A 13662-nucleotide genomic window follows, 5' to 3' on the forward strand; every position below is an offset into this window, starting at 1 on the left:
CGCTCAAAGTCCGTCAACTGCACATACGGTTCACGTCCACGCTGTCGCGGCATGCTACCAGTGTTAAAGACTGCGATGGAGCTCCGTATGCCACGGAAAACTGGCTGACACTGACGGCGGCGGTGCACAAATGCTGCGCAGCTAGCGCCATTCGACGGCCAACACCGCGGTTCCTGGTGTGTCCGCTGTGCCGTGCGTGTGATCATTGCTTGTACAGCCCTCTCGCAGTGTCCGGAGCAAGTATGGTGGGTCTGACACACCGGTGTCAATGTGTTCTTTTTTCCATTTCCAGGAGTGTACCTCACCTCTTGAAAACCTGCCGTGGTTCATGTCAAGAAGAGGCAAACGCGAAAGTGTAGGGAGATATTAATCGTTAGCAATCCAAACATAAGGCGAATAATGGTACTTTTTAGGTAAATGACAGCAAGAGATGGGAAAGAGCATCAGATGCACTCAGTGTGTATGACTGAATGCCTTATTCGACATGTTAAAAAGATTGTCCTGGCTGTCATCGAAGGAACTGTAGATCATCAGCTGTAGATTATCGTGGACGTTGGAACAATCGATGCCTGCCAACTGGGCTCTGAGGTAATACATGAATCAACAGAGCGACTAGCAGAGATGAGTGAAAAGGACAGCCTTGTTCACGGAATTTCATTGAAGCTTATAAAATATAGAACTATCCCCAGAACTGATTGGGGAGCCGAATAGAAGGCTTGAACCAAAGACGGGGTGGCAGGGAGATCTGTTTGGGGGCAAAGAGCGACAGCAATAAACTCTGACAAACCGCCCTCCCCCTTTCCAGAACCGTCCCCTGGCTCCGCGTTTTTCCTCGTATCTTTGATCTTTGTATGTGCCTTACTGTTGCTTTTGGACAGTTGCGCTTTCCAGAGTGATCATCCATTGTTCGTCTGGACACACATTCGGGAAGAGTGACGTTTAAAATCACTTCTGGCCAATAGATTTAGGTTTTCTCAAGTCGCTCAAGATTAAAGGCGGGGTGGTTTCATTTGAAAAGGATTTTCCATCTCATCCCCCGCCCAATCTGAGATTGTGCTTCGGCTCTAATGACCATGTCCTCGAAGAGACGTTAGGCCCAGATCTTCCTACCTTCCATCTCAACCTGATCCAACTTCCATCACACTCAACAAGTTGGTCTTTGAGCTTTTCTTTTTGGATTTGTCCTTCATTTATGGAAATCAGTGTGTTGGAGACGATATTGTGTACAAAACATTCTCGCTCTGCATATTGGCTATGAGGTGTTAATTTCCTAATTGTTGTGGAACCTAGTTACCTGTCATCTGCGGGCTCAGAGGCAATCGAATACGCGTGTTCTGCGTGTTGCAATGTATTTTAGGTTTATGTTTAGTGCTGGAAGTACTGGAAAGTGGTATTATGGGAAAAAAGCCATCAAATCCACTGTTTGGTAGTCGAACAACAGGCAACAAAGGACAGATAGCCAGAATACTTAGTTTCAGCGAAAGATATCCAGGTTCTGAGTGAGTGAATAAAATACTACCACACCTGGCAGCGTGGTTCGTGACTCCACACAAGTGGACGTAGGAGAAGGCCAAGGTTGCTTCGACTACGCTACACTCCTTACATATCCTCTGTTCAGTCCCGATCTTCCTCCATGCAATTTCTGTATTTTGGAACACTGAAAAAAGACATCCGTGGCCGCCGAGTGGCTTCGGACAAAGAGGTGCACGGCTGGGTATTATCATGGTTCCGTAGGCATTGGTCGTCTTGTCTCACAGGGGGCAAATGAATTAATGGTTATGGCATTTACTTTTGAAACAATAAAAGGCTATTTACTTTTTTCCATTTGTCTCATTTTCATTTGAGTGTCCCTTATACAAGAACAGTAATTTGAATACTTGTCACAAATGCTGCTCTGATTAACAAAACTTTCCCTTCACGTATATCATTAATCCGAAGAAATGACGTGTCTGGAAAGGTTCCAGGGACGATGTCTTATGCTCCCCACCTAACAGGCTCCAACAGTCTCCAATAGGTATTAGCAAAAAGGAGCTAGGAGACTGACATTCTGATATTTTGCGTCTGAGAAGTGAGAGCACTGGGGACAAATTTTGTGTTTGTGATATTGGAGTGGGGGGGGGGGGGGGGGGTAGGGTAGGAGGGTGGATATACTCGACGGTGAGTACGATGCGCTTGAATGTTAAGCTCAAACAAGCAGCATTACAAACTTCTGCAGTCACCTCTAGTTGTGTCTTTCAGCTGCAAGTCTGCTAATTGGTGCCATAGCGAGTGCATCGGTTTCAATCTTTTGTTGCTGATTTCTTTATACCGTATTATACTGAGTCTGCGAATTTTGATTGGCTGGCTTGAGGAACAAAGGATCGGCATTAAGTTTTGTTTTAAGCTCCGCAAAACAACAGCCGCAAGCCACCGTCTGCAAAGGGGGGCTTTTGGCGAGCAAGCTCTTTGACAAGCAAGAACATATAAATGTTTTAATCAGTTTAAAGGTGAATGGGTGTGTATGGAGGATGTCGAACACTCAGGCCGACCGTCACAATGCACAGCTCCATAAACGATCGCGAAAATGCGTACAGTGATCCATAACGACAGAAGGCAGACAACTCTCAATGCATGTGGGACTTGTCAGCAGCTTATAGTTGATGAATTGGACACAAGACGAACTGCAGTAAGTTCACTCCTCGCCTTTTGAACGTTAACCTAACTGACCCGCCGTGCGGGGTTGCCGCGTGGTTTGGGGGGCCTTGCCACGGTTCGCGCGTCTCCACCCGTCGGAGGTTCGAGACCTCCCTCGGGCATGAGTGTGTGTGTGTGTGTGTGTGTTTCCTTAGCGCAAGTTAGTTTAAGTTAGATTAAGTAGTGTGTAAGCCTAGGGATTGATGACCTCAGCAGTTTAGTGCCATAGGAACCTACGACAAATTTCCAAATTTCCTAATTGACCCTCGGCTTAAGTGGTGCACTGATCTGCGAACAGTAGTTCGGGGATGGCTAGGGTCATGAATCATGGATGTAGTTGTTGTTGTTGTGGTCTTCAGTCCTGAGACTGGTTTGATGCAGCTCTCCATGCTACTCTATCCTGTGCAAACTTCTTCATCTCCCAGTACCTACTGCAACCTACATCCTTCTGAATCTGCTTAATGTATTCATCTCTTGGTCTCCCTCTACGATTTTTACCCTCCACGCTGCCCTCCAATGCTAAATTTGTGATCCCTTGATGCCTCAGAACATGTCCTACCAACGGATCCCTTCTTCTAGACAAGTTGTGCCACAAGCTCCTCTTCTCCCCAATTCTATTCAGTACCTCCTCATTAGTTATGTGATCAACCCATCTAATCTTCAGCATTCTTCTATAGCATCACATTTCGAAAGCTTTATTCTCTTCTTGTCTAAGCTATTTATCGTCCACGTTTTCACTTCCATACATGGCTACACTCCATACAAATACTTTCAGAAACGACTTCCTGACACTTAAATCAATACTCGATGATAACAAATTTCTCTTCTTCAGAAACGCTTTCGTTGCCATTGCCAGTCTACATTTTATATCCTCTCTACTTCGACCATCATCAGTTATTTTGCTCCCCAAACAGCAAAACTCCTTTACTACTTTAAGTGTGTCATTTCCTAATCTAATTCCCTCAGCATCACCCGACTTAATTCGACTACATTCCATTATCCTCGTTTTGCTTTTGTTGATGTTCATCTTATATCCTCCTTTCAAGACACTGTCCATTCCGTTCAACTGCCCTTCCAAGTCCTTTGCTGTCTCTGACAGAATTACAATGTCATCGGCGAACCTCAAAGTTTTTATTTCTTCTCCATGGATTTTAATACCTACTCCGAATTTTTCTTTTGTTTCCTTTATTGCTTGCTCAATATACAGATTGAATAACATCGGGTATAGGCTACAACCCTGTCTCACTCCCTTCCCAACCACTGCTTCCCTTTCATGTCCCTCGGCTCATAACTGCAATCTGCTTTCTGTACAAATTGTAAATAGCCTTTCGCTCTCTGTATTTTACCCCTGCCACCTTCAGAATTTGAAAGAGAGTATTCCAATCAACATTGTCAAAAGCTTTCTCTAAGTCTACAAATGCTAGAAATGTAGGTTTGCCTTTCCTTAATCTTTCTTCTAAGATAAGTCGTAGGGTCAGTATTGCCTCACGTGTTGCAACATTTCTATGGAATCCAAACTGATCTTCCCCGAGGTCGGCTTCTATCAGTTTTTCCATTCGTCTGTAAATAATTCGTGTTAGTATTTTGCAGCTGTGACTTATTAAACTGATAGTTTGGTAATTTTCACATCTGTCAACACCTGCTTTCTTTGGGATTGGGATTATTATATTCTTCTTGAAGTCTGAGGGTATTTCGCCTCTTTCATAAATCTTGCTCACCAGATGGTAGAGTTTTGTCCTCAAGTACATCGCCCTTGTATAGGCCCACTATATACTCCTTCCACCTTTCTGCTTTCCCATCTTTGCTTAGAACTGGGTTTCCATCTGAGCTCTTGATATTCATGTAAGTGGTTCTCTTTTCTCCAAAGGTCTCTTTAATTTTCCTGTAGGCAGTATCTATCTTACCCCTTGTGTTACCACAATGAAATAAAACAATCTTCGGAGTGGAAGACACCATCCTCAAAAAAAATGGTTCAAATGGCTCTGAGCACTATGGGACTCAACTGCTGAGGTCATTAGTCCCCTAGAACTTAGAACTAGTTAAACCTAACTAACCTAAGGACATCACACACATCCATGCCCGAGGCAGGATTCGAACCTGCGACCGTAGCGGTCTCGCGGTTCCAGACTGCAGCGCCAGAACCGCGCGGCCACTTCGGCCGGCCACACCATCCTCTCCCAAGAAAAGCGCGCCAATTTCGCAGCAACATCAGATCAATGCTAATAATTTTTTTAACTTTCACGGTATTATCCATGCTGAATTTCTTGCATGTGGTCAGACAGTCATAGCGAAGTTCTATTGCGAAGTTTTGCAGGTAGGAAGGAAGGTGTCAGACGTAAACGGCCCGAGAGACGAAAGAACAATGACAAGTCGTTGCATTAATGAAAATGTACTTGTTTACATCCCGCTAACTGTGAGGGAGTTCCTGGGGAAAAAAAGCTACAAAAAAAGTTGTCCTCAACCCGCCCTACTCGTCTGCTCCAGCCGGCCGTGGTGGCCGTGCGGTTCTAGGCGCTGCAGTCCGGAACCGCGGGACTGCTACGGTCGCAGGTTCGAATCCTGCCTCGGGCATGGATGTGTGTGATGTCCTTAGGTTAGTTAGGTTTAAGTAGTTCTAAGTTCTAGGGGACTGATGACCTAAGATGTTAAGTCTTATAGTGCTCAGAGCCATTTGAACCATTTTTTCGTCTGCTCCCAGCCCCTTGAGTTTTCTTCCTATTCCTGAAATGAAACTGAAGTTGAGGAGGCAGCGTTTTGACTGTATAGAAGAGATTCAAGCGAAATTGCAACTAATTTTAAACACTTCAGTCAGCGGGCTTCCAGTAGCGCTTCTAACAAAGAGAAAATCGCCGGAAGCGATGCATACAGATGTGCTGGCACTATATTGAAGCTGATGGTGGAAATTAAAATGTAAAACTTTCCTGATTTTTACGGGTATATTCTTGGAAATTTTGTAACCACTTCGTATGCCTTACCAAGTGGAGCTTGCCTAGTACACGCTGTGTTACGCACTGTGTATTGAAACCGAATTCCGGATACTGCAGGTGTCTCATTTAAAGTAGGGGACCGCCGTGACGCTGCTGCTTCTGCACTGTACCTCTTGGGCACTGTCGGTGTTGGGTGGAGCTGACTATCGAGTCCGCCACTGGAAAATGTTTGATTATGTTCGGATAGAAGCTATCGGCAGTCACTAGAATAGAAAGATGAACATGTAACCGCCTAGCCACCACTGTTTCTGACATGCTTCCAATTTGCCAATGCCTTTCCACTGCATTTCATCCAGTAAATAATGTCTCCTACCCTATCAGCTCCAATGGCCATCCTAGTCACAAACAACTATTTTTTTGAAACTTCCTGGGAGATTAAAACTGTGTGCCCGACCGAGACTCGAGTTGCTGCAGCGGAGTGTGCACACAGTTTTAATCTTCCAGGAAGTTTCATATCAGCGCACACTCTGCTGCAGAGTGAAAATCTCATTCTGGAAACTATTTTTTTGTTACCCACAGACGACACAAGCTGTTTGCAGCGTCAACGGCTTTTCTGTACAGCACTATTCTAGTGACACATCACTGTACTTTCGCACAATTACCTTTCATATTTGACAGTTTATTACCGTTTTGATGTATTTCCTTATCTTATAGAAAATGGATATGCAATACGCTGACTGTTAAAACATGCCAAAATGCATTTTTGATTGACAAATTGTAGTACACAATAATACATGAAGACTACAACCAAGTAATTAAATAATATACACGTAGATAGTTGTCATAAGGTTAAAGGAAATACAAGGTTTAAGAAAATACAGTTTCTTCTTTTCATAGTTCCAGATATATCGTTTCAATGCGACGAATATTTCGCTGATTCTTACCTTTGCGATCGATGGCACAAAAGTTGTCAGAGGCCATTGTCCAGCAAGAACTGACAGACAGTTCAGCTAAACATTCATTCTTCTTTAGAACATTCATGTTTAGAATCTTGAGCTCGGAATATCGTGGCAAGCCGAGTGTTGCAACCTGCAGAAACGCGTAAAACATTTTTCAGAAGAAGGAAAGTCATTTTCATCAGTGTACCATCAGGCGGATGAAGTGCAGCTAAATATATCGTTCTGCTGAACAAAAAATAATATATGAAAAGGACAGTACATGATAAGACAAGTTAGAACATGTTTCAGAGAGAGTGCTATTTTTCAAGAACGAGAGCTGTAATAAGCAGCAATTTAAGAAACACCGTGCCACATGATAGTATCTATTTAATGTCTCTGAAAGCTACTTTAATATCACAAGAGCTTTTAAAAAATACAAAGGACTAACACCCCTTATCGTTACTAGAATGAAATTTCATTCAAGAAACATCCCCCAGGCTGTGGCTAAGCCATGTCTCCGCAATATCCTTTCTTTCAGGAGTGCTAGATCTGCAAGGTTCGCAGGAGAGCTTCTGTAAAGTTTGGGAGGTAGGAGACGAGGTACTGGCGGAATTAAAGCTGTGAGGACGGGGCGTGAGTCGTGCTTGGGTAGCTCAGTTGGCAGAGCACTTGCCCGCGAAAGGCGAAGGTTCCCAGTTCGAGTCTCGGTCTGGCACACAGTTTTAATCCGCCAGGAAGTTTCACCCCTTATTGTTAACTCACATCTCGCTATTTTAATGGTGAAAAACATGTTTGAAACTTCACAGAGTCTGACACTCAAGCATGACTTTTTCACCATATTTCTTCAATACCCATTTCCATTTAGAGTAGCGTAAACGATTAGAGAATCAAATCGCTTGTGGACAGATGACTGGCTTAGATAAAATAGCACGGCGATTTTGGAGCCACCAGTTGCGAAGTCTGCATGGAGTCTCCATCACGTCAGCCCGTACATATGGTTTTTACATGCTGTTGGCATCTGCTGGGTTATGGAACCCTAACGACCTGGATGTACTGCAGTAGGGCCTAAAACCTAGGATTCAGCACTCTAGCTGTACGATCCTACAAGTGGAGCGAACAATATTGAGCCGTGATCACTCTGAACTATGCGTTTCTGGAACTTGGCTGTCTATCTGTGTTTGGTTCCCGCCGTTGTTGCGGTTATGCCGCAGTTCTTCCTCCTTCTACGTGTGGCAGCAGTGATGTGTATCGATATTTGCACCGTGTACCATCTTTGGTCTTGTGCATATTGTTTCTGGCTAGGGGGTCTGCAGGTAGTCGGTCGGTTGGTGCGGACCAGGGAGGATATCTCCATGCGGTGCAGTCGGCTGGATCCGCTGGCGGTTCCTGCGCAGTGTCGGAGCGTGTGTGGAGCCGTCTGAGCTTCGTGGCTCACCAACCCAGGACGTCAAAGTTGAGTGGTGTGTTAAGTACTCAAGCCACGTCCGTTATGTTGTGTCGTTCGTTTCGGTGGTTCGCTGTTGGGGAGCTTTTCCTGTGAGCAACACCGAGTGTTTGTACTGGTGAAATCGACCCGCCATGCAGTGGAATTAACTATATTGGTTCACTAGAATTCAAGTGCAGCAGCGGAGTTTTCTGCCTTGTGGCCGTTAGTGTTCTGGTTACCTGCCCTGGCCATTGACGTCAATTCGGGTAGTGTTCCCTTTTTGGTGAAGTGAACCAGCGGAATTTTCTGCGTTGTGGTCGTTAGTGTTCCGATTAACTGCCCTAGCCACTAATGTAATTTCAGGCAGCGTCCCTTCCTCACCTGTTGTCGCTGTCCAACATGGCGTGTAGTTTTGACAGCTTAATACATATTTCATTGTGGATAATCACGTCCGTAACAGTTTGATCTTTGAGTTTTTATGTACCGATTGGTGGCAAGCAAGTCGTTTGGCCGGTCGGTCTGTGACTGTCTCTTGGTTGGGCTACTGACAGATTGAGGGTAGTTAGGCCCACCACCTGTCTCACCTAAGTGAACGTTAATGTTTCGAGGGCAGGCGCCCCCCCCCCCCCTCGCCCCCCCCCCCCCCCCACCCCTCCCGCATGGGGTGTCTGAGTGCCGTTGTCTATACTGTCCTTTTCATGGGTGTTTGCTGTTTAATGGTCTGTCGGTAATCTATTATAGCCAATGTTTTGAAAGAAATTTTTTATTGTGGGCCTTCAGCCGCTTAAAACCTTATTCTTAAATTTAGTTATTGTCGTTGCGCCGCTTTTTCATTTAATGTGCGTTCGGCCATTGAAAACTTAAAGGTTAGGGTATTTTTGAATTTTTGGAAAATCGACTGTGGGCCTTCAGCCACTTAAAGCCTTATTCTCAAAATTTCCCCTTAAGCGAAAACATTGTGGCCTTCTGCCTTAACACATTATTGTAATATATTTTAAAATTTTGAAATTTAATTGTGGCCTTCAGCCGTTTGTATTGCACCTTGTACATATTTGTTCCATCTAATTTTGCCTCGAGGCTTTCTGCCTAGCTGTGATTATATATTATGTGCAATTTAAACTGCATGTCTTCAGTCACTTGAAAGTTATCTTGTTGCTTTTTAAGATTCCTTGTTTGGAGGCCTTCAGCCGTGAAAGAATTGGATTTTGAAACTCGTAGTTGTAAAGGTTCACCTATGTGCCGTTTTGGTTTAAAAGTGTTATTAAACTACAATAAATAACAATTTTTAAGTGAAACTGACAGATACCTTCTTTGGCCCTTTCCACAATCCTAATCACCAGTTTTGCCCAGTGGGTTTAGCGGGCGTCTCAAATATGTCTGTTTTCTTGGGAGCCAGTCATGTGAGGTCAATAAGATCTTTGCACGTCGTTGAGTATGGTCCTCCAAACGTAGTGACATTCTGTGTACAGTATTATCCACCCAACAAGCAAAAAAGTAAATTGCATGCGATTGCCACTGCAACTCTCAACAGGCGTTCCCCCCTTACCAGACCGGTCTGGCCATCCTTCAGAGGGGATCCGGCAGACTCGTCGATGCAGACGGAGTGTACGGCGCCGCTCAGCTCCAGCGGCCTCTCCAGCAACGCCACCGCCACGGCTGGCCCACTTCCAGTCTCTCTCTGGTAGCCCGGTTGCAGCAGCACCCGTGAGACCTGTGAACAGGAAAGGTGGCGTCAATTAGTGGACTTACACGGCGGTTTAGCACATCCTCAGTGTGGTGTCACCGCCAGACACCACACTTGCTAGGTGGTAGCCTTTAAATCGGCCGCGGTCCGTTAGTATACGCCGGACCCGCGTGTCGCCACTGTCAGTGATTGCAGACCGAGCGCCGCCACACGGCAGGTCTAGAGAGACTTCCTAGCACTCGCCCCAGTTGTACAGCCGACTTTGCTAGCGATGGTTCACTGACAAATTACGTTCTCATTTGCCGAGACGATAGCTACCTTCAGCTACGTCATTTGCTACGACCTAGCAAGGCGCCATTATCATTTGCTGTTTATCTTGTGATGCATGTACCGTCAGACCGATGTTCACCAATTATGGATTAAAGTTAAGTATTCCAGAAGCTACGTACTTTTTTTACTAGATTCAACTCCTTTAACTGTTCCAGACGTCACGCCAGCCTGCGTGAGCTTAAACGCGTGCCTTTCGGCTTCCTCTCATAGTGGCTTGGCTGTCTTGCCAAGTCACAACACTCAGCACCAATACTTAGAAACTATACCGAAGCGCCAAGGAAACTGGTACAGGAATGCGTAATCAAATACAGAGATACGTAAACAGGCAGAATACGGCGCTGCGATAGACAACTCCTATATGGGACGACAATTGGCTGGCGCAGTTGTTAGATCGGTTACTGGGCTGATACAATGGCAGGTTATCAAGCTTTAAGCGAGTTTGAACGTGGTGTAGTCGCCGCAAGAGCGATGAGACACAGATTCTCCGAGATAGCGATGAATGGGGATTTTACCGTACAGCCATTTCGCGAGTGTACCGTGAATATCAGGAATCCGGTAAAACATCAAATCTCCGAAATGGCCGCTGCCCGAAAAATATCCTGCAAGAACGGGACCAACGACCACTGGTGAGACACGTTGAACGTGACAGAAGTGCAACCCTTGCCAAAATTGCTGTAGATTTGAGTGCTGGGCCATCAACAATTGTCGGCGTGCGAACCATTCAACGAAACATCAGCGATACGGGCTTTCGGAGCCGAAGGCTCACTAGTGTACCCTTCATGACCTCATGACCCAAAGCTTTATGTCTCGCCGGACGCGTCAACATCGGCATTGGGCTATTGCCGACTGGAAACTTGTTCCCTGGTCAAACGAATATCGTTTCAAATTGTATCGATCGGATGGACGTGTACGGGTTTGGAGACAACCTCATGAATCCATGGACCCTGCATAGCAGCAGAGGACTGTTCAAGCTGGTGGAGCCTCTGTAATAGTCTGGGGCGTGTGCCGTTGGAGTGATATGGGACCCCTGATACGCCTAGATATAACTCTGACAGGTGACACGTACGTAAGCATCCTGTCTGCTCACCTGCATCCATTCATGTCCATTGTGCATTCCGACGGACTTGGGCAATTTCAGCAGGACAATGCGACACTCCACACGTCCAGAATTGCTACAGAGTGGCTCCAGGAAACTCTTCTGAGTTTAAACTCTTCCGCCGGCCTCCATACTCCCCAAACATGACCATTGTTTAGCATGTCTAAGATGTCTTGCAACGTACTGTTCAGAAGGGATCTCCACCTCCTCCTACTCTTACGGATTTATGGACAGCCCTGTAGGATTCATGGATTCAGTTTCCTGCAGCACTACTTCAGGCATTAGTACAGGCCGTGCCACGTCGTGTTGCGTCACTTTTGCGTACGATATTCGGCAGGTGTACCAGTTTCTTTGGCTCTTCAGTGTAGGTCACTGACTGTGACTTCTTCACATCATCTACATTAGTATCTAATGGCGAGATATGAAAATTTGTGACAGACTGGAACTCGAAACCCGATTTCCTGCTTATCGCGAGCGGTAGGTCTAATCAGTTCGGCTACCTGTGCACACTCTCTTGGGCGTCTTAAACTTCAATATGTCACACTGTCTACAACTTTGTTCTGTCGCCCACTACAATAACATTGGTCTCGATTCCTCGTTCTCTGTTCGAGAGTCCAAGTAATGTTGCGAGCGTTGGGTGATCAATTTAGTGAATGATGATGTAAGGTTTGGTCAGTATGTGGAGCGTGCACACATGCATTAAGTGTGAAATCTAAGTTCGAGTCACAGTATGGCACAAATCTTCAGATGGCACTGTTAGGTAGTCGCTCTAATTTTAACACGCATAATATTTACATATTTATCAAATGAAAATGGGTAAAATATGTATGAAAAATATGTAATATCTCGAAAATATTTTACCCAATATTGAACATAAAACAATAATTTCAATTGAAATCGACTTCGGAATGACACCAAAGCCTACTACCTTATCTTAAGATACACTTAAACGTAGATACGCTTTACATTACTTAATTTTTTATTCTGGAAGTGTATAGTGTGCTACAAAAAGAAAATTATTTTCGACCACAACTGTTTGCAAAAAATCCATCTTCACTGAACTTACTATGGTATACTGCTTTAAGTCCAGTTCCTAAGTGAAATGAACAAGATATTTCTGGCAACTCTCTATGGTCATATAATGTCGCTGATCAGAAAGAATATTTATTTAGGATGAAAACGATCCCTCCTGGATGTTGATAGTGCAGATTGTAGGAGGTGAAGTATCCCTGGAGAGACGTCCGTGGGTGCGAGCCTCTTTTCTCCCACAACACTGGCCGCACCTGCCATCCGATGTGACAGTTGGTCCCTTAACCTACACTTTCTAGCCGTATCTGCGCAAAATTTACAAGAATTTCCAAATCCACTCTTGTACATATTCATAGTGCAGCAAAATGGTGATGTCCATATTGTGGAAAGGCGATGGTGTAATCCTTTCTCGTTGCATCCAAAGGTACTGCGACGGCAGGTGTATCCTACTAAGATGTTCTGAAGAACAAACTCCTTCCAGCACTCTTGTAAAACGGCCGGAAAAGGTTGCACAAGTACTCCTTCACATAGACAATGTACAAGTTCATTGGGCAAACGTGACACTGCAGTTTCTTCGTGACAACAACTGTTAAGTCATTTCGGATGTTCCCTACTCCCCTATCATGGCTCCTAGCGACTTGGCCGTTTCCAACGAAGAAAGCCACTCTCCATGATCACACATTCACTAGCCGTCCTGCTATTGCATCATAGATTTTTTCCACTGGTCAAACTGGACTACTGAACAAACATTTGCAGCGATCATGGAATCATGTCATCGACGTTGTGAAAAATTTGTATGACTGCAGGTGGATTACGTCGAGAAATTACTGATGTTTCACAGTTTTCGTGTGATTAGTTCCTTAGAGGAAAACCAGAAGTGTTATAACTTGAACGCACCTTGGTTCAAATGGCTCTGAGCACTATGGGACTTAGCATCTGAGGTCATCAGTCCCCTAGAACTTAGAACTACTTAAACCTAACTAACCTAAGGACATCACACACATCCATGCCCGAGGCGGTCGCGCGGGTCCAGACTGAAGCGCCTAGAACCGCTCGGACACACCGGCCGGCGAACGCACCTTGTAGTATTTAATCGTGTTACCCAACATGCTCTTCGGGATGTTCGGTAACTACTTTGACCTTCAAGACGACCAGACTTGCCCCCATGGAATATGTGTGACACACAATGCGATTAGCTTTTGGTCTAGTTCACATTACTGGCAACATCCACAGACCAAGGTGACTACAGATGGAAATAGTGAGACTGTGTACCACTGCCTCCAATAAGAATATTCAAGGTCTCTACAATCGTCTGTATGCATGATTTCAGGACTGTACTGTTTCTACAGGAAGCTACGAATGAAGTTACATTTTTTGTCGAACACAATATATCATAGGTGTCTATCTGCGACTGTAATAATAGATACTATGTAATCTGAAGAATACATGCGCAGCTTCATTCATTAAGAACAATGCTACAGGGTGATAATTCTTTGTGACTGGTATTATGAGGCTGACAATCACGCTATTGTAGTGCCTCAAAGATCAAGTTCTGTCTA

General features: G+C 44.9%; 1 protein-coding gene across 1 annotated transcript in view; it reads right to left on the reverse strand.

The window, feature by feature from the left end:
* The window catches only part of LOC124613084 (transmembrane protease serine 6-like), a 30931-nt gene extending 17719 nt beyond the window's left edge, over nucleotides 1-13212 (reverse strand). Inside the window, exons 1-3 of the mRNA XM_047141711.1 lie at nucleotides 13183-13212; nucleotides 9511-9675; nucleotides 6545-6689 (exon numbers count right to left, since the gene is read on the reverse strand). Of these exons, the coding sequence (XP_046997667.1) occupies nucleotides 6545-6689; nucleotides 9511-9675; nucleotides 13183-13212 (340 nt within the window). The remainder of the gene's footprint in view (nucleotides 1-6544; nucleotides 6690-9510; nucleotides 9676-13182) is intronic.
* Nucleotides 13213-13662: the final 450 nt, after the last annotated feature.

This window comes from Schistocerca americana, chromosome 1 (genome assembly GCF_021461395.2).
Source record: "Schistocerca americana isolate TAMUIC-IGC-003095 chromosome 1, iqSchAmer2.1, whole genome shotgun sequence".
NCBI classification, from domain to species: Eukaryota; Metazoa; Arthropoda; class Insecta; order Orthoptera; family Acrididae; genus Schistocerca; species Schistocerca americana.